The sequence below is a fragment of the Mus caroli genome, unplaced genomic scaffold (assembly GCF_978045245.1).
Source record: "Mus caroli unplaced genomic scaffold, Mus_caroli_1 scaffold_12, whole genome shotgun sequence".
Taxonomy (NCBI): Eukaryota; Metazoa; Chordata; class Mammalia; order Rodentia; family Muridae; genus Mus; species Mus caroli.
This window is the reverse complement of record NW_028227267.1, coordinates 74,866,476-74,887,985: the sequence shown is the minus strand read 5'-3', so window position 1 is coordinate 74,887,985 and position 21,510 is coordinate 74,866,476. Positions and strand designations below refer to the sequence as shown.

Here is a 21,510-nt window from a genome sequence, read left to right as displayed (position 1 = left end):
GGCCCGCCTGCCTCTTCCAGACACATCCTCCGCTGCCCTGTTGGAAACACTTCCATGCATTTGTCACAGAATGCTCTCTGAAGAGTCCCCAAATATCCGTGATGTCTTATGCCTGTGTGAATCTGCTGTGACAAAATCCCCGGGGAGGGCAGTTGAAAGAAGGAAAGGTCTTCTTTTGGTTCACAAGTTTTACAAGTTTTGGCCAGTGGTCATCTGGGCCCATTGCTTGTGTCCTGTGGTAAGATGGAGCATTGTGGGAAGGAGCACGGGGCTGAGCCGAGAGACACAGAGGCTGAGAGAGGTTGGGGACAGACAAAAATGTATCCATTTGCTACCCCCACCTTCTCCCAATGAATGACCTAATTTTCCCAGGTAGGCTCCATTCTTTGTCTCCTAATGGCTCAGGAGTAGATCAATGGATTAGTCTAGTTCAGCCCTAATGACTGATATCTGTCACTGCCGCACTGGTGACCAAGCCTTCAGTGGGTGAGCCTTTCAGGGACATGACAGATCCCAGCCTCACTACCTTTGCGTACTCCAAACATGCTGATCTTGTTTAAAGGCCCTGTGTGAGGCTTCCTCAGGGAGGGTATCCTTGATTCGCCCTTGGGTTGCCGATGCTTTCTTCTCTGGGCTACCACATGTATGCTTTGTATCTGTGTTGGCTGTGAGAGCATCTAACAAGCATCTGCCCGTTATTTCCTGGCAATGCACCCTTTGTCCAAATGAGTATGAGGTCATTAAAGACTCGTCTGAGTTGATCAGTGGCCTGTACTGAAGCTAGGCATTAAACATATTTCTCACCTCAGAGGTCATTTGCCTTAATAATCAACTTATGATGCATCACCTCTAACATCCTCACTGTATGTAAGCGGCGTGAAAGTCACTCTCTTGCAGATGCCGGGTTGTGTGCCTGTGCCTTTTAAACTGTCTACAGATTCTTTTGTTAAATTAATTAATTAAGGTTTCATTGATGAATGCTGGCTATTCTCACCCCTATGCTCTTTATCTCTTAGCTAAGCCCTCTCTCCCAGCAAGTCTTTCCCTCACATTAACTTGTTTTGTTTTGTTTTGTTTTGTTTTGTTTTGTTTTGTTTTGTTTTGTGACACTGCCCAGCCGAGCCCGGTGGACTCCCCTTGGGGTACACAGCCGAAGACAGTGACTCTTGGTCTTCCAGAAGCTGTCAATAGCCAATTCTACCTGTAAATAATCTTTGAGAACTATGTCAAAATCACTTTTAAAAAATGGACATTTTCTTGATCGGCTTGTGATGTGAACAAAATATTCTCTCTTGTCACTTGTAAGATGTAAGCCCCGGTGTGCAGAATGCTAATGAGCTTGGGTCATTGATTCTGAACGGAATCCGGTTTGGGGTCGAATCTTCATCTTGTCGTTATGTTTCTGTTTTGTCTCCAGACTAGTATTAAGGAAGGACAACTGCTGAAGCAAACCAGCTCTTTCCAAAGGTGGAAGAAGAGATACTTCAAGCTTCGCGGCCGCACGCTTTATTATGCGAAAGACTCCAAGGTAACTCAAGAAACCTGCTCTCAAGCACTGCATGTCATGACTATTGTAAAACTTCCGTGGTACAAGCTGCATTTTTCTTGGATCCTCATTATAGCCTAACTGTCCTCATAATGGATTATAAATGTGGTCATCTTGCACCCCACCACAAGGGGGAGCTATCGAGTCAGCCCTATTGTTAGGAACCTAGTCTAATATTGTTTGATTCCCTCTTTTTCTTCTTATATAATTAAAATAAGTTATAAACAACTTAAAATAAATTCAAAACTTTGGTTTTCTTTTCTCCTTTAAAATTTTTTCTGACTATAAGAGAGCAAGGGTTGCTATAGCTGTTATGAATTTACGTTCTGGGGTCAGATATAAGCTCACAACCCAACTCATGCACAGTTCACAGTGTGCTGGTGGTTGCCATGGGCTGCTGAGAGAAAGCTTTAGACCATGAGTGCCAAGCGCTTTGAGAATCCTCTCATTATGGTAGCAGTTAAGAGTATAAACCACATTGTAATAAAATTGAGGCAAAATAATTTTTATGTAACAGTTAATGAAACAATAATATAGTTAGGAGGAAAGATACCTATTAAAACTAATATTTTAATGTTGCCTGAAAAGTAGACATTAGGATGCCAAAGAACCAATCATTTCTAGTTTTAAAAAAATGTATGTTCCTGATATAATCAGTAGAGTCATTAGTAGAAGCTGAACGCCAACCAGTCAAGAAACCTAATTGTTAATCTGTGGAACAGTGGTAGAGGGAATAGCCGGATACTTATGTTAAAGTCATAACAAAATAATCTTATTTTAAAAGTCTGATGTTGACTCTTGTCCCCGGTCCGGCTCCATCGTGTCTTTGCACATTCACCTTTAGAAACATCAACTTCTTGGTTGCCTGTGACTTGGGCCGTATGTCCAGTTAGGTGGCCCTCAGATAGTCAGCCCCATGTGTGAGGTGACGAGTGGGTTTTCTGTTGAGAAGATAGTTGGTGACTTTCCATAGCGTTGCCTTCTTACTCCAGGTCTCCGTGTTGAAGAGTCTGTCTTGCAGTGAAGTGAGCTTTGGGAGAGTGGGAGCTATCAGAAAAAGGGGAGAGATGTTTCTCTGCAGCCTTGGGGGTGGACTCCTGCTCCCCCTGTGCTGCAAGTTCACTGGCTCGAAAGTTAAGCGATGACTAACTCACTAAAAATGGGAAAGATGATATCTATTTACTCGGATTTACTAATCACTAATTTAATTAATTTTAAAAAATGTCGTTTCCCCCACCTGGATCTTTCGCCACTGACACTTTTTTTTTTTAAAAGATTCATTTACTTATTATATGTAAGTACACTGTAGCTATCTTCAGACGCACCAGAAGAGGGCATCAAGATCTCATTACAGATGGTTGTGAGCCACCATGTGGTTGCTGGAACTTGAACTCAGGACCTTCGGAAGAGCAGTCAGTGTTCTTACCCGCTGAGCCATCTCACCAGCCCAACACTTTTTGATCAAAGTAATGCTTAAGAGTTTGAACGATCGAGGCCAGCCTGGTCTACAGAGTGAGTTCTAGGACAGCCAGAACTACACAGAGAAACCCTGTTTCGAACCGCCCCCCCAAGCCCCCCAAAAAAGAATTTGAACGAAACAGACAGGGTGACAGGGTCTGTTTGCTGAGCACAGACACCATCCTATTTAGACACCGTTTAGTAGTCCAGGACAATAAGGGCCAAAGCTTTCAGTGCACCACAAAGTCTACACTCAGTAAACCTGTGGGCCACAAACTTGTGGGTGTGGGTGTGGGTGTGTGGGTGTGAGCATGTGTGTCCCTCAGTGTCTGCTCCATACCCATGGTAGCTAGGCCTTCAGAGGACACCAGTCATTTGTGTGGAAGCTGCATAGCTTCATAGGGCATGTCTCATGGTCTCACTCATTCTTCTTGAGACAAAGTCGGCGTGCAATGTCCCAAAGTTAACTCTCATTTTTGATTCCCAGTTCTTGCCGTCTCCTTTTGTAGCCCCTGGCTGAGAGTGAGAACCCCCTGAGGAGCTGGGAGCTGGCCTTCTGCATAACGTGTTTGTGTTCTTGTCTGTCAACAGTCCTTGATATTTGATGAAGTTGACCTCTCAGATGCCAGTGTCGCGGAAGCAAGCACAAAAAATGCCAACAACAGCTTTACGGTAGGTACGGTTCTGTCCCTGTTCAAGGCCCATGGGAGGCTTTTTCTAAGCACATGCAGATACGCAGTCCGGTCCTTACCGACACAATCAATTCTGATAAATACACCTTACATCCTGGGACACAATGAACTCTGATAAATATGTTTTACATTCTAGCACCAAATATATGATCAGCTATTGGCTCAGCAAACTTGTGTTTAAATGTCTTTCAAATATATATTTTTGAATATGTATATTTAAAATATATTCATACATAACACACACACAGAGACACGCACACAGTAGCTCATATCTATAATCCTAACACATGGGAGGCCAAGGTAGCAGCCTGGGCTACACAGTGAGACTGTGTTTTAAACAGACAGACAGACAGACAGACAAGATTTGTTTTTCTTTTTGCTCTTTAACTTGTGGGTTTTCGTTCACTTAACTCTAATGTTCTCAGGTACTTGAAACCTTTGCTGTTTATCTGCAGTCTTAAAGAGGAACACTTTCTCCCCTTACCCACACTTCAGCTGCTGTAGCAGGCAGTTGCTGGAGTCTTCCCTTTCTCCTCACTTAGGTAATTCATCAGGGGACTCTTGAAGAGGGCCCTTCTGTTCCAGCCTCTTTTCTAGTGAAAACTTGCATTGATTCAAGGACTAGCTTATTCCCCATCACCTGCAAATTCCATCTCCCACTCAGTCATACGATCTTGTATATCTTGTATAGTCCCTCTCAGTGTTCTGATGCTGGCCTTCCACACCCTGCCCTGAAGCCTGCATGCTGTGTAGCCTCTGCCCTGAGACATGCTGGGCCTCTGCTTTTCCTGCTCCCCCTGGCTGTGCCTGATGAAATCCTTCCTCTTGCCCCATTCTTCTGTGTCTTTCATTTACAAAACCAAAATATAAATTGACTTCCTGTTATATCACCAGTATTTATGATAAGCAGTGAAATCTTAAAAATTGGTATGTATGTATAAATGTATGTATGGATATATGTATATATACATATTTGCATATGTAAATCTCCCTCTAGATTTTCCTTAGTTCAGGGAGCCGCTGTGGCTCTTCATGCAGTGACACACTTTTTAGCTCCCCTGTGATGCATTGCTTTTGCTAAGTCATAACACCTACCCATACTTCCAGCCCTCACACCGGGGAAATCTCCGCCACCGACGCCAGTGTCTGGTGGTTAGGTGCACGGAGCACAGGACAGCCAGGTAAGCAAACAGAAAGGAGTGTGACAGAGGTGAGCACTGGCGAGGAGATGAGCCTGGAGAGGAAGCTGGTGGATTCGGAATCTGTCTTATTGATTTATGGGCATGTGGGATAATTCATAGTGTAAACAGTGCTTTGACGCGCCTTCTCCCCAGGGTGAGTTGAGTTTGAGAAGAGGAAAGCCAAGAATAGAATCCTGGGAAAATGTTAAAATGTAAGGTTTGACCAGAAGACTGAGCAAGAGCTTTCTTAAGTGCAGGAGTAGCATCGCCCAGGCGGCGATGTCATAAGAACCCAGCGTCAGACAGTTTCAAGATGGAAGTTGCTAAATGTCAGGTGCTGTGGAGAGGGCAGGTCCGGGAGGGGTTGAGAGGTGACTCGAATTTGTGAACTTGGGGCTTGTGTGGTCACGTGGCTGCGGGTGGTTTTCAGGGCAGGGTGGTGGTGTGCATGCATTAGGCTGTTAATTTGAAGTGGGGCAGCTGGCTTCTTCCCGGGGCTTGGCCGTTAGGAGCCGGGGAGTGTTTGGGTGCTGAGAGCATTGTGGTTACGTTGCTTCTTTTCACTGTGCTTTAAAACCGGACTTGGAGTGTGTTTATGTGACGATCGGAAGGAGCTGTTAGATGCGGCAGGATTGCTGAGGGAGCTGATGGGTCTAAGAGGCAGTGCGTGGCCTGAGCACAGAGCTGAGGTGGGGGCAGGCAGGGGCAGCAAGCGTGTGTATTTCAAGCCCAGATAGTACCATTTTCTCCGTGAAGCCGAAGATAGGGTGTGTGGCTGTGAGTGGGAGTCCCGGAAGGCTTAGAATAGCTTTGGCGGAGAGATGGCACAGAAAAAGAGCATCGGGGGCCTGTAAACTACGTCCACTAAAGACTGGCTTTAGTAATGTCTGTACTCTGTGCTTATAGAACAGTCACTCAATTAATAGAGAGCAAGCAAATGGATTGATCCAGAGCGGTGGTTTACAAGGCCTTTGGGGCAGAGGGGAGAAGGAAATGCAGGGTGCTTGAAGCCTCAGCTGCTTATAGCTTCTCCTTCTCCCTACACTTTGTGTTCGAGGCTAAAAGACTAGAAGGCAGAGATAGCTTGGCTATTATCCAAGCAGGCTCCAGTAAATGGGAGGAGTATAATCCTATAGGTTCTCATCACCATCTGGCTTATATGTGCCATTCAGTCTACCCTTCCTGAGACCATTGCGTGGCGGTAGCTTTCTCCCTTAGGCTGTTGAAATACCACCGCTTCTCCAGTTCTTCTGCTTCTTTCATTTACAAAATATAAATTGACTTCCCATTATATCATTGGCATTTATGATAAGCAGAAAAATTCAGAAATGGAGATTATATCTACATCGTCTTGCATATGTAAATCTTCCATATTTACCCCCAAGGTTGAAATGTTGCTTAATATCCAAGGCTAAGCCAAGATAGAAAGTACCTTGCTAGTCCTACCAGTGGAACTAGCCATTTGGCTTCCTCTAGGAGCAAACAGGGGATTTATTTATTTATACCACAGAGAGCTAGAGTTAATCTGAAGGAAGGAACCAAAATTTACAGTGCAATGGTTAGAATGATTTCAGGTATGGTCTGGGACTCAGAACAGTTACAGACAGAAGAACTAGAAAGGCCTGGGTTTGGAAAGATTATGCCAATCACTTCTGCAGCTCTGCCTTGCCCTCAGCTGCTCTTGTTTATTCCTGTTATGAACAGAACTTGCCCCGAGCCTGCCCTTTATATAGGTAAGTCTGTGTTTTTATCATGACCTCCCTGAGGGCAGGGACTATGTCTATCTTTGTACTTCAAAGAACTTTTACTCGTGAGTGTTTGTTGGTTTTGATTAAAGTTTCTATCAGCTTGAGAAGACATAGTGGCTTGGATATTTCATCAACCAACTGCTCTTTCTGAAGCTCCTTAGGCTCGTGATGTAGAGGCTGAAAAGGAAGATAGATGGCTTAGTGCTGTACTATAATAGAAACTTGGTAGAACTTTCCACAGCATAAAATGGAGCAAAAGGCATGTTTTCAAGTGGTAATTGACAACCCTCCTGCTTAAATATTTAAATATCCTGTCTTCCTAGATCATCTTGACTGCTCCTGACACCGCTATTTTAGCTGGTTCATGTCAGAGGTTAATGGCGTAACATGATGGGATTGCGGCTAAAGACTCTGGGAGGGGCCAAACTCTGCCCTTCTTGAAGTCCCTGAGGGTCATATATTGACAAGAAATGGTGGTACATGGACAATCTATAAATAGCTGGTGGAAAATATAAAACTTATGCTTTGCTTGAAAAGGAATGCTCAACTCTGCAAAGATGGCTTCTATAGTGAGTGTCCCACAGAGCAGTGTCCTGCTTGCTTTCCCTTGAAACAGCTCAGCGTCACTTCTGTGGTCGGGATCTATGAGTGCCATGAGGCACTCGGACACCAAGACTACAGCCAGGGGATTGTGGGTGTGGTTTAAGACCTGTGTATCCTGTGGGTCATGTCTTACACAGTCTCCAGTCCACACCTTCCTTTCCTACTCTGGGCAGTAAGGATGTTTTTCTGTTGTCTATATCATCATGGGCATTGTATCAGTTTTCTGCTTCTGTCTATTGGACTGTCATGACTACAGTAGCTTTAAACAAAAAAATGCCCGTTGATCTGACAGTCCCTGGGTTTTGAAGCACAGCTGGATTCCTCTTCCCCAAGTCTCACAGTTGACAAATTAAATAATTTGTAGATGAATTTTTAAAGATTTACTCCTTGTTTTTAATTACACTGACTTATTTGCGTAGGGGTGGGTAGGTGTGCGTGCACACTCACAGGCATGTGGATCTCAGAGGACAGCACTTAGGCATTGGTTCTCTCCTTCCATCATAAGTCCTGGGGATTGAACCCAGGTCACCAGGTTTGACAGCAAGCGCCTTTCCCCACTGCACTGTCACACGAGCCCCGCCACCAATTTATAATGGTCTTAAATTGGGTTTCTTTTGTTAGAGGTTTATGAGTGGTTTTTTTAAGGCAGGCAACCACTAAACCCTACAAATACTGAGAGCCCCTTCCTGTGACTTCAGGTGGTGGTACTGCCACCAGGGACTAGGAAGGGACACTCGCAGATATCCTTACTGTTAAATGAATAAACAAGGTTGGTGTTTGTTAAGTTAGGTGACCAAAGCCACATGAGTTAATCCCTTTAAATCCACATTTTCTCAAGTAGACTGAGAGCCACAGCAATGGAGTGGCTGCTTTCTAGGGCCCTGAATATCAAATTAATGTGATAACGTATCAAGAACCTAGGACAGCAAAGAGCACATGCCGTTTAGTGGATGGTAGTGGCTTTTGCTCCCAATGCGGCGTCCATCTTTCCCTGAGTTGGCACTATGGAGCCAATTTATGAACGTTTGGGAACTTTAAAGGCTCTTTAGATGAATTCCATCTTGAGAAAACATTCCATCCTGCCTGTCTTTGAGAGGTATAAGGAAGATCTATGTCGACTTTTTGTCCTATGTTCATAAGAATGGTTGAGAAAAGCAACCAATTAGCAGTGAGATGGTAGTCAGAGATTACCAGGGTAATACCATTTACTAACGAAGGGCTTTGAGGTGATTTAAACACTACCCAAGTCACAGCTCTTGGAGCTGTTCTGATGAGTCCTTTAAACTTTAATGAAGATTAAGATAAACTTCAGATAAATGCCTCGTCATTTCAAGAAGCTGTGTTGGTATTTAAATCTTCTGAGACGACCCAGGTCTCTAATCCCAGTTGATGGCTGAGGCAGAAGACTGTCACGTTCTTAATGAAATCTCTCTGGAGAAGCCCTCAGACAGCGAGAGGGGTGTTTCCAAATCAAGTGGAAGTTGGTGTGTAAGCAGCTTTTAGCCTACCAGAGAATGAGCAGCCCTGGGCAGCACAGCCCTTTGTGCTGGCTTAGGGCATCTGCTCACATGGGGGGTGAGGAGCATGGCACCTGATCCTGTGCCCACGGAGCTCACTGTGACGGAGTTGTTTTCTCAACCTGTGAGCCCAAATACGTTCCTTCTCCCCCTCACTTGCTTCTCCTGAGGTGTTTGGTCATAGTACCTGAAAAGACGCCACTATTGGATTTGATTGTGATTCTGACATGAGGGTATAAAGTGTTTACATTCAAAGAAACCATCAAGCAAGGAGAATACTGTTGTGGGCCTTGCATCCCAGGAATTCTGTATCCATGCCATCTTTGGCAGAGCATCCTGGGTTTAATGGGAAGGAGAAGTGTCCTGGGAGTTTGTTTCTGAAGTGGTTGCTTTGTTTATTCTGGCTTCCTCTCAGTTGACAAAGTTCAGCTGTCTCTCTTTGAAGAGGGACATCACATCCTTTGAACCCAAGAAGGTGTCAGTTTGCTTTCATCCAGTAATATTTCAGTATTTAATCCTGAAGACCAAAACTGGCATTTTCCCACGTGATCTGTGGAAGAATGTCATGTCATGTAAAAGGTAACTGGATAATAGGCCTTAGCTAAACAAGTCACCTACCCTAGTCAATAATATGGATTCTTGTTCTATATGCTTTATACCTGACATGTCCAATGAAGTGATACTACCATAGTCTCTACTATATAGGCAAGAAACAGAGAAGCCAGCCTCTAAATCATGGAACCCACGTGTTGGGTATGTCACCTCAGACTATACTCTTGGCCACTCTACTGACTTCCTTATTTGGTCATTTAAATATATGTGGCGATGATAGTTATCCTTTTGTTGGTCTCCTGTGTTCAGTTGTCTTTCCCGCATCAACTCAGTGAGAATCTAAGGCTACACTACCCAATGAACAGGACACACATGCTGGTCAGAGTACAAATCTAGAATATTACAGTACATTCGGAGAGCTAGATCTTAAAGAGAAATGTAGAAGACGGTGGCCGATATTTCTAAGCTGCCTGGGAGTCTTAGGGTTGGATGGCGTTAAGGACTTTATTTTTTTTTAATTAAAAAAAATGGGATGTAAATTGAATAGGTAATAAAAAAGAAGAAAGAGGAAGAAGAAAGAAGAAGAAGAAGAAGAAAGAAGAAGGAGGAGGAAGGAGGAGGAGGAAGAAGAGGAGGAGGAGGAGAGAAGAAGAAGAAGGAGAAGAAGAAGAAGGAGAAGGAGAAGAAGAAGAAAAGAAGAAGAAGAAAAGAATAGGGGATATGGGCAACATGGGCCCAGCAAGTTACAGGTCTTGCCACACAAAACTGGAAAGTTGAATTTAGTCTTCAGAGCCCGTGTAAAAGGTGGGAGGATAGAACTGACTCTACAGTGGTGTCCTCTAACTTCCATACATACACCCGATGATGATGATGATGACGACGACAACGATAATGACGAAGATGATGATAAGTTTCAGAATATTTGAGGAATTATTATATAGGAGAGGCAGTGATCGGTTTGTGTGGTTGCATCCACAGAGGGTTGACTTCAACTCAACATAGAAAGAACTTTCTAACTAGAATTATCTAATAGAACAGGCTGTTGTGAGGTAAAGACCTTGCCCATTGTTAGAACTCCACAGTCATCTTCTTCCTTGTCAGCAGAAAGGGGCTTTCAGAGTCTCCAGGACAGGCCCAGGTCCAGAGCTGAGATGAACTTCTCAAGGTTGGACGATGAAGAGCTGTGTAAATGTGGGGCTCTTGTTGGTTTGGGATAGTCAAGGCAGCATGGACTGAAATGACTGTTGAAGTGGCCTCACCTCTTACCACAGGCTATGTCCTGATCCCACGCAGCAAGAACACAGTGAGCTTCCTTCAAGAAGGCTTTGAGGAGTCAGTGACCTGGTGTCTGTGTGGGGGCAATAAGATGCTGACAGAAACAAATTCCCTTCTGGCTTCAAATACTGTGACTTCGCTGACTTCCCAACCCTGGTGCTTGGCACAGAGGGGAAAGCTAGTGCATATTTGCCAACTGAATGCACAAATGAATAATATTTATAAACTTACTTATTTTTTGGGTAAGCAGTAGCCTTTCATGTTTTAGCATAGGTACAGAATTTCTCCATCTCCCTCTATGATGTTTGGGTTTTTGTAATATCTCTGTAAATATCAAATCTTCATGAATTTTTATATTACATACAGTTACTCAGATTGTTTCTAAACCAGGATGTCTCACAGATATGATTCACTACAGTGGTCTCAGCTTTGATTACATAAATATTAGAATCCTAATAGTAAGCCAGCCTAATTATCTTAGATCTATTTTGATTAAAATATTTTATGGTACTTTAAAATGGTTCCGTGTTAACATACAACTTAGAAGCTGAGGCAGGAGAGTAGCCATGAGTTTGAGGCTAGTCTAGGCTACAGCAGGTCAACCTTCCTTTTCTCCTGAAAAAAGAAGAACTTTTTATGGCTGGGCCTGTTGCCAGGGTTATATGAGGCTGGTGTCCCAAGTGCACTTTAGTCAGAGGCATTTTGTGAAGACCAGTAGGGCATTTCTGTCCAGATGAAGTTTCTCATACCTTGATGGACTGTTTTGAGGGCTGACCTCCCTAGCATTTCTGTCACATTGCAGCGCCTGGTGAAGGGTAGCCTGCCACACAGCCTTCTCTGCCTTGGGACAAATGATAAATCTATTTCCTGTGGGTGTTTCATGTTCAAGGCCCTTCATATGTATCAGATCCATAGTTGTGAGCTGATGACATTGCACTCAACCACCGCCCACAATTGGCCCTTGTAAGTGTATGGAGTTAAACATTAAGAACCATTTTTTCCCCGTAGAACTACACGGGAGCTGGTAAGGGTTTCTGTCTCAGCAGCCACAACCTCTGTAGCCACCGAGCTCTGCAGAGGCGTCCAGAACGTCCAGACAGTGCGAAGGACTGCTCGGGGTCATACGTGGACACATTCTCCGAGGAAGGACCACACTTTACTTGAACTTCAGCGCATGTGTCTAGATGAAGGGCTTAGTTAAAGACACTTTGGCCCCCATATTCGTGTAGGTGAGCTCTGATTTCTGATATCTGTTTGCAGTCCAGACGGAAGGGCTCTGTAAAGGACAGTATCTTGCCTCATGTCAGTGCCTGGATTAGGGGCCTAAGACGGGCAAATGAGTTACTGGCCATAGCGACAGTCTTAAAAGTAGAAAAAGCTAAGTATTTGGATATGTCTAAAGGAGGCCCGCTAGGTGATAGCCATCAGATTGAAGCAGCAGGACTCTGAACTGCAGAGGCCTTGTGTCCTGTGGCACGTGCCCTGAAGAACGGAGCACATCTCAGACCACAGATTATAGCTTCACTGGACAACTTAAAGTATCAACCTGTAGGTTTAAACATGTATCTTAAGAATTATGTTTTATGCTGAATGTTAAAAATTAAAACAGTGCTAAGGAAAACCTGTTATTTTACAAGATCTCAGCAGTTGAAGGTATTATACAGCAGCTGACAATGCCTTGGGTTCTGGCAGGGTCCGGTGTATGAAGCATGATGATTAGCGAGTATGGAGTTACTTTTCGTTTTTTTTTTTTTTTTTTTTTTTTTTTTTAAATCTCACCCCATTGCCTCAGTAAGCCTGGTGAGAGCTTCTCCTTCCCGTAAGCAGGTTAGAGGGACTGAGAGGTTCAGACAACTTGCATGGGGTAAGTTTTTACAGCCACCCAATAGCATAATTAATCGTTAAACTGTGAGTGTTTTCCATGAGAATGGATTGCATATTAGAATTTTCGGGGTCATAGGATGGTAGTAACTTGGTAAAGGTCTGCTTTTTATAAATGATTTCCTGTGTATGAACATTTCCCGGCACGTGTGTGTGCACACCACATGCATGCCTGGTACCCATGGGGACCAGAAGAGGGTATCCAGTCCCTTGGAACTGTAGTGACTGATGGTTGTGAGCTGCCACACCGGTACTTGGGATTGAACCTTTGCCAGAACAGCCGATGCACCTCAGTGCTGAGCGCTGTCTCCAGCTCCAAGGAGCACCACTGTGAATGGGATGTGCTCTGATCTGTTCATTCATGGTGAAGTTTCATCATCCATTAAAGCACAAAGAGCACAGATGTGCAACAGTGACCCGGTTAGCAATGATTAGAACACTTGGTCAATTCATATGCTGGCTGCTAGGCCAATTATCTTTATTAGACAACTGGGGAGTAGCCACTTTCCTTGGTGTCTTAGGGAGTAATCCAGTTTTCTGATAAAGTCGCTAAGTTAGATGTTGCCAGGAAGAGGTTCTCCATGGAGAAGTTGTTGCCTTCTTCATTTTTGTGTCTTGGACTCAGTTTATACTTGGCCAAGACCACATCTTGATTCATGATGACAGAGATTTGCATTAGTTTAGGACAGCGGACAGCCTGGTCTGCAATGGACCAGGGAGATTGAAAGCCCATGGATGGCAGAGAGGTTGAGTGATGGCCAGCTGGGGACTTTACATTCTCACAGGTTTCAGCAGTTAAGACCTGCTGGTGGGTCGGACAGTCCTGAAATGCAGGCTGCATTAGCCAGTCAGGGTTGGGGGGGGGGTCCACCAGCCCTCCCAGGACACTCAGAAGCTTCGATACACTGCCAGGCCAAAGGCAGTGTTTTTGTTTTCAGGGGAAAACAGACTAGTAACAGAACTTTTAAGAGCTTCGAAAATATAGAGAGAGAGACATCCTTGCCTATCAGATGTCTGAAACAGTCGTCCTTAAAAATTGGAGCTTCCCTGGGAATCTTAGGCTGGCAGACAGACTGCTGAAGCCTGGTGCCAGCCAGAGAGGAACTTATCTCTAAGAAAGAGATTTCACACACTCTTCTGACAACTTGTCAGACCGCCTTGCAAGAGAGACAAGAACCAAAGCAATAAGGGTGAGACCACACTGTGGCCAACTGCTTAGTTCTGTCTCTGTCTTATCTTTGGTTTAACCTAGGTCACGTTTTGAGACCCCAGAGATGGACTTCAGGAGCCCTAGAACTCCATTGCTTCTTCCCAGTGTGGCTTTGTCTTCTTTTTGCTCTTCAGATAGACAGGCTGGCCAGTAAGCCCCAGGCTCCCCATTTCCTCTTTCCCAGTGCTGGGATTACAGGTGCCTGTTTTCCCTCTCAGCTTCTATGTGAGCACTGGGGATAGATTTTCGGCCCCCCATGCTTGCTTGCCAAGTTCTCTCCTGACTGAAGCATCTTTCCAGTTATGTTCTGGTTTTTGTGCAAACCTTATTAATTTTCTTTGTCAGAGTCCCATCAATAAGTCAATGTTTCATGGTGACTGGGCAGTTGCGGAGCCCTGTTTGTTGGGACAATTGTGCTGTCTGCAGAGCAGTTGTGACTTCTTGGAGCCTTTGTAACTTTTCATATTACTGTACTTAACAAGCTATTCATGATGGGTAGAGTTATTTCCACTAGCAAGGACTGAAGGTGTTATTCTCAAAGTGATTGTAGGGAAATCTCTGGAAGAGTCTAACTTGGGAGTTAATGTAAACAGGACACACATGTCAAAGGAAAGAACGTGAAGTAATGGCTCCAGTCTTGCTCCAAGCCTTCACGGCTTCAGCCTGTGTGGAGTCATGATGGATAGCGAACCATTCTATGTATGTTTGCCGAGGGATGCATTACATGGGCATCGGCTTCACATTGTCATAGCAAAAGACTGGAAAGAACTCAGGTATGTCAATCAGAGATGATTGACTTATGAAGACAACCCTGGTATGTCAAATCAGAGACAATTGACTTATGAAAAAGTCACCACAGAATGTAGTGCATCCACAGCTGGAGTATGTGACAAAGCAGGCTGAATCCTGCACTTGACTCAGGGAGAAAACTCAGATAGAGAGCAGTTAAGATTTCATAATATTACGGCGTGCTTGTGTATGCACGCATTTTTGTGTATTTAAACTTCAAGAGAGCACATAGTTCTCACATATAGATAGACGGTCTCCAGAGAGATACACAAAGAAGCTGACTGGTGTTTATCTTTAGGAAGGCAAGTTGGTATCTGGGGCAGGCCTAAGCAGCAGACATTTCCATTCTAAAAGTATTTTGAATTTTCTCTCAAGAATCCTGTATTACCAACCATCTCTGGCAGCTTCCCGTCTGATGCACTTGACAGGAGTAAGCAATTAGCTTGAGACGCACCTTGGGCAGTACTGCTAAGGAGCCTGGCTGTCTACCACAGGAAGGAAGGAAAGAGTGGACAGGAGACCTGTGCAGAAAGACTTCAGGGCTGTGTCCCAAGTGGAGGGGCGGGGGTGGGCAGAGAGGAGGAAGCTAATGCACAGCTGGGTTTGGAGTGTAAATTGTGCTTGAATCAAGGGTGGGTAATAGATATAAAAGCAGGTTTGCAGGAAATGAAACCTGGACGGTGTGGATTTGAGGTAGTTTTAAGATCTCCTGGGAACATCAAGTAGGCAATTGGAGAGGTGTGTTCAACTCTATTAAAGTGATTTGGGGGTGTTGTTTCCATGGCTTATTTTAAGTTTATAGCAAAGTCAAGTATCCTTAAGTTTGAGCACAGACTAATGGAAAATTTAAGTTTTAGGAGCGTCCCATTTTGTAGTGAGCAATACAAAGAAAAATAATTATCCTGTTTTGAAATTTCCCATTGCATATGTGTAGAAAGCCATTTACAGTTACAAACCCAAGAGCTTGTGCCAGGGGACCGAAGCTAATGCATTCATCGTTCCGATCTCGGGCACAGTCTGAAAATACTAAGTGAATGGCCACACTTTTAATGTGCCCATTAACTAATACCACTAATTTACAGTGGGTGTGTCTGCAAGAAGCCACGTAAGTAATTCCTGGAACATTGTGACCCTCGGCATTGCAGTTAATGCAGAAGATTCCATTTCTCACACACTGTAAAACCCCCAACGCCACACCATATGAGATTGTGTACCTTGTAAGTGTTTTGTTCCCTGAGGGTACCTGGTTTGCAGTGACCTGTTTGTTCATTCGTGAATGAAAGCTGTGATTATGATCATTGTGGTTCATTTTTGCCAGAGGTTTTCTTATGTTTTTATTGTTCATCTTTAAAGAGCACACATATCTATAGGGCTGAGAAGCTACTGCATAGAGGCTGTAGTTACTATCATTGTGCACGGTACATATGTAAAGGTGCCTCTGTGTGTGTGCGTGTGTGTGTGTACATCAGAGGACATCATTGATTGGCTGCCAATCCTCAGGTTGTACACACCAGGTTGTTTTTTGAAGCAGGCAGTCTCTCACTAACCTGGAGATTATCAGGTTGGGCTGCCTGGCCAGAAAGTCTGGGGAATTGGCCCATTTCCACCTTACAGGTCTGAGTTATAAGTGCATAGCACCATGCCTGGCTTTGGGATCTGCAGAATAAAGCTCAGGTCATCCTACTTGCAAGGCCAGCACTTTCCCACCTGAACATCTCCCCAGTATCCCATCATTATTATTTCTGAATAAGAAAAGGAGAGTGGTATGTACGATGAGCCTGTGCGTCCAGACTGAGCAGCACAGTTATCCCCATTCTTTTGTGTCTGGTGGCTACAAAGGTAGGGAGAATTTAGTTCAAACCCAACAAATGGCCTTCCGTGACCTCTAAACCTTTATTTAGCGCTTTAGAGTCATGCAAGGAAAACAGATTGCTACTTTCTTGATTATGCCAGTACAATGAGGATAGATTCCTGGCCTGGTACAATTATTCCATAAATAGCTACTCATGGTATGCAGACTCACAAAGTTCTACACACTAACACCATCTGAACCTGTGGCTCTGTCCCATGCCGTTAATTCTGACACTAAGATCCTCCTCCTTTCTAGCGTACGCCGAGACCCTAATGGAATCTTCCAGGCACAGCAGCCTGTCTGCATCTCACGCCTTTCCCACTGTTAAAGAAAATTGTAGTTTTATGCTATTTTTAAAGTTTAAATTAAAAAAACCTAGTTTTTAGTACTTGATATTTTGTAGAAATATTAGGGGGAGGGGAAAAGAGAGAGGAGGAAGGAGAGAGGAGACTGAGGGAATGTATATTAGTATTACGAGAGCACCAATCCATGTCTATTTTTTTTTTTTTAGGGAAATTGGCAATAGAATTTGATATACATTAAAGTTGTTAAAAAATAACTCTAGCCAGGCAGTGTTAGCGCACGCCTTTAATCCCAGCACTTGGATGCAGAGGCAGAGTGAGTTCCAGGATAGCCAGGGCTACACAGAGAAACCCTGTCTCAAAAAAACCAAAATAAAATAAATTAAAAAAATGACTCTAGTTGTAGATGGAAGTTAGATTAACATGGAAAGTGATACTGCCGTGACTTAGTCTTGAAATAGGGTTGAGTTCAGTTTTGTTGTGTTCTGGGGATGCTGAGGGTTAAACTGAAGGCTTCAGGGTAAACACACTGGGCCACTGAGATACACCCCTAGATCCAAGAAGATTTTGTAATTTGTGAAGGGAGACAAGCTGGCTTTCTCTTAAGAAAAGCCTTGATGATTATGAATTATGGAAGTTGAATTTGATAGCTCTTATCAGTCAATACCACCTTCCCATTACAGCCAGTGCTCAAAAGCCTTAATTCATTAGCTTCTGTGGACATTACAGTTACACCGACAAGGAAGATGACATAATTGTGTAAAATGTGTTTGGTCTTGGGAAGAACGTAGTAGGCTAGACACTTGGTCTGGGTGGAGGGCCAAGCATTTCTTAGGATATTAGTGTCTGTGAGGAGGCTGAGACACTCAAGTCTCTTACCTTATCCCTCAAAGAGTTTAGGTTGGACTTCGAAATATACCAGTGCTTTCTCAGTTTGCTTTTCTGTCGATGTGATAAATCCCATGACCAAAAGCAAGTTGTGGAGGGAAGAGCTTATTTGGCTTACACTTCTGGGTCACAGTTCAGCACTGAGAGAAGTTATGGTGGGCACACAAGCGAGGACAGAGGATGAATCCATAGAGCAATGCCGTTGACTGACTCACTTCAAAGGCTCGTTCAGTAGCCTGGCTTATACAGCCTAGGGATAGTAGCAGCCCACAGTGAGGTGGACCCTCCTGCATCTGTCAGTTATCAAGAAAATGCCTCACAGACGTAGTCGCAGGCCAGTCTGATGGAGGCAGTTCTTTATTGGAGGGTCCCTTCTGTCATGTGTATAAGGTTAATGTTGGAGATTAGCCATCACAGTCCTTTGAAAGGGGACAAATTTAAACCACAGGCAAATGACTCTGTGGTGGCTGCCTCTTGCCCTCACCCATTCTTTGTTCCTCATTTCTTCTCAATACCTTCATCCATTCTCTTTCCCCATTTCATTCGAGGTGAAGAGACACATCTCACCTCATGGCACCTCACCCCGCACTCTTCACTAGACATTCCTAGGATTACAGAGCGAGGCTGCCTTGCTTATTTCCAGCTTTCAAGGCAAACACAGCTTAAGCAGAAGCTGTGAAGGGAACTGAAGGCAGCTGTTCAGTCAACCATTGCATAGAGAAGGAATAGCAAATCGCTTCGTTTTTCTTGCTATAACGCTGCTGCTGCTATTTTTATGTCTATGTAAGAATTAACAAATTGTGGACAGATCACTTAGTGTCTGGTTTTTTTTTTTTAATCAGAAGATTCTTTTTTTAAATTTTTCTTTCTTTCTTTTTTTATTAGATATTTTATTTAGTGTCTGTTTTTAAAGTCAGTATGCTATATACAATTAACTCATACTTAATGTATGAGACAGTGGGGGATCAGTGAGGCGGTGCCTTCTGCCCAGGGCAGGAGTCAGATATGCCTATGAAGAAGGAGAGAAGCATACTCTTGGCAAGGATGGCCCCTTGTTATTTATTGACCTAGAACAATTGCATCTGTACTTTGAAAGTTTCCATCAGAAGTTACTCTTCAGTACACGTCCTTCTGTCTTTCTTGGTCCTTGTCACCAGGGAGTAGTGTCTGACTTGTTGCTGCTACGGAATTCTCCCACATCAGAGTTACTGTGTGTAGGGAATGACTTGATTTGTAGTTTGATTGTTGAAACAAATATTCCATCCAGATGTGCATAGCTTCTCCATGCCAGATAGATCAGCAGGCATAGCGAAGACGTCCTTGTGATCGTAATAAGCCTGCCCCTTTATTCTCAGCGCCTGTTGGGGGCTGTTTTGACTTTTGAGATGACCAGTCTTTATGACAGGATTTCCCCCACCTCCACCATAGACTTGTAAGTTGTTATTTTAGTCAGTTCAGTGAAAGTGAGGAGCAAAAGCATAGGAGGACTTTGAAGAGGCCGTGTGTGTGTGTGTGTGTGTGTGTGTGTGTGTGTGTGTCTTGGTGCACAAGTATAATCATGGCTCATTGCTGACATCCCACAGGGAGTTCTAGAGTCCTGTTCACACAGTGTGCTTCCTAAATAGAACATTTCTTAGTATTTTATATGCAGATTAATAATGAAGTGTGTGTGTGTGTCTGTGTGTGTGTCTGTGTGTGCGCTCATGCACATGTGTGCATCAAGCTTAATTTTATCAATGGTCTACAGTGTTTTTATAAATCATTCCACTTCATCTTGCATATGGTGAGACTTGTGTTTCAGAACTTCATGGAACTTCTTTTTCTCCTTGACCATTCCAAGGAGATTCTGTACTGTTCACACAGATAAAATGAGTGTGTGTGCATCACATCAGTTTCTAAGGACACCCTCTTTTTATTAGTAGTATTAGGTTTGTTTTTTTTTTTCATGACAGAGTTTCTGTGTAGCCCTAGCTATCCTGGAACTCACTGTGTAGACCAGGCTGGCCTTGAACTCACAGAGATCCATCTGTTTCTGCCTCCCAATCAAATACTGGGATCAAGGGTGTGCACCAACACCACCTGGCTGGCATGTTTTCTTTAAAAAAATTTTTTTTGTTTATTATATTTTGCATGCCTCTGTGCACCACATGCTGACAGCACCGTGTACTAATAGAGGCTAGGAGAGGATTGCAGAGCCCCTGGAGCTGGAGTCACAGATGGCTGTGACCCATCATGTGGGTGCCAGGAATTGAATCTAGGTTCCTTGGAAGAGCAAGAAGTGCTCTGACTGAGCCACGACTCCAGCACCACAAGACCTCTCCTTACCCTGAAATTCTCTTCCCTTAAATTTTACTGTCAGCTGAAAGTACTCAGGCACTTTCCATGGTCACAGTGCCCTGAATGAACTCACTGTGACATGATGTCACTCACTGTTCAGTTCCATTGTGTGCTGTACTACAGTGTAATGCCATTTCTTCCATCAAAATGTAGGCAACCTTGGAGAAGATATATGTTAAATCTATTACTCCCTCAGAAGAAATTGAGTAGATAATTGCCAGCTGAGAAAACAGATGGGGCTTCAACAGTGCGATGATCAGTTAAGAGAAATACTGACCCCAAACCAGACCACTTAGGAAGTTCAATGTAAGACTCACAAAATGCAGACCCCCCTCAGGGACCAGTATTAATAGACATTCCCGAACTGGCCAGGTTGAAAATAGGGACTTTAGGTGTTTTTATTTCTACCTATCAAATTCTGGTAGATTTCAGTCTATTTTAAACAACACAGGAGTCCAGAGTTTATATAGGACAACCAAATGAATCATTAGAAATCACGATCTTGTATATTATATCAGGTGTTATACATGGAAAGCTATTTTGGAATAGTGACCTTGAAAGGAGTAATGTTGTAGGCAAATGGCTAAGTGTAGTTTGGATTCAGAATGATGCCCAAAGAGGGACCAAACCCCACAAGGGTCAAAAGTACCTTTTTGACATAATTGGGACCCGACACTTCAGAGTTAGACACTTAAATGACCTTTCATGGTTAATAACCAGGTGAGTAGCGAAATTGTCTGCCTAGTTGTGCCAAAGCACGTCCTGAATTACAGCCAAAATTGTCATCACCTCCCCTCATAGCTCTCGAAGGTGCTTCTGAGAGTGGTGTTGAGGCGGGCTGGGTATGTATTGATGAAGGTGTGCACCTGTGCCCTCGCATGCCTGTATGCTTGGGCAGTGGAGGTCCCCAGTCTCCACTGAAAAATGGGAGCATCTCTGCTCCTAAAATAGTCACTTAAGATACACGATCACATTGCAGTTTGGCACATTTAAGTTGTCAAAGTGAATTATTTCGCTCCATAAAAAAAGAATGAGGAAAAAAAGCAACATACATAATTAAAGAACTGCATCTAGATTTCATAAGGGATGATGGAAGAAATATATTAAGAACGAGCAGTAGATAACTACAGGGAGGGCGGCGAAGCTAGTGTTAGGAAGGCACACTGCTGTTGGATCTGATTAGTCAAACCATAGTAAATGTGGACAACAAAGTTACAGCTCAGGTACAGCTCCTGCTCGCCCCACTCTCCTGGAGAGACTTCTCCCCAGGTGTGAACTTGTCCTACAGCAAGGTTGGTTCCAGATTAAAACCCAGCTAGTCCTGAACAGAGTGGATGCAGCCGGTTAGAATGTTAGGTCAGAAAGAAGATTTCTTAACAGAAAAGATTGTTGGACATGAAGTGGTCTAAGAATGTAAGAGAATTCCCTTTATCTCAGAGCCAGATATTTGAATTAGAGCTGTCTGTCTTCTATAACATAACTGTGATCAATAGTAACAATGGCGTGCTAAATTCATCGCAGCTGGAGAGGGACTCTGACTCGCTGAATATTTTGTAAGCGTTATTCAGTCACTGCTGTTGCTTTAGGTAAGGTTGAGTGTACTGAATTAGGAGAATCTCCACCCCCACTTAATATGTTGGTTATTTCCTTTGTCCAGGAAGGATGTCAGTAGGTCATTG

General features: G+C 43.7%; 1 protein-coding gene across 6 annotated transcripts in view; it reads left to right on the top strand.

The window, feature by feature from the left end:
* Window positions 1–21,510, top strand: part of Dgkh (diacylglycerol kinase eta) — a 170,176-nt gene that overhangs the window by 82,313 nt on the left and 66,353 nt on the right. For 2 of the 6 annotated variants that reach the window (XM_029469092.2, XM_029469093.2), the window contains exons 3-4: window positions 1,418–1,528; window positions 3,596–3,676. In XM_029469092.2, the coding sequence (XP_029324952.1) occupies window positions 1,418–1,528; window positions 3,596–3,676 (192 nt within the window). The other 4 variants (XM_029469095.2, XM_021181823.3, XM_021181821.3 and 1 more) reach the window with 4 other exon arrangements.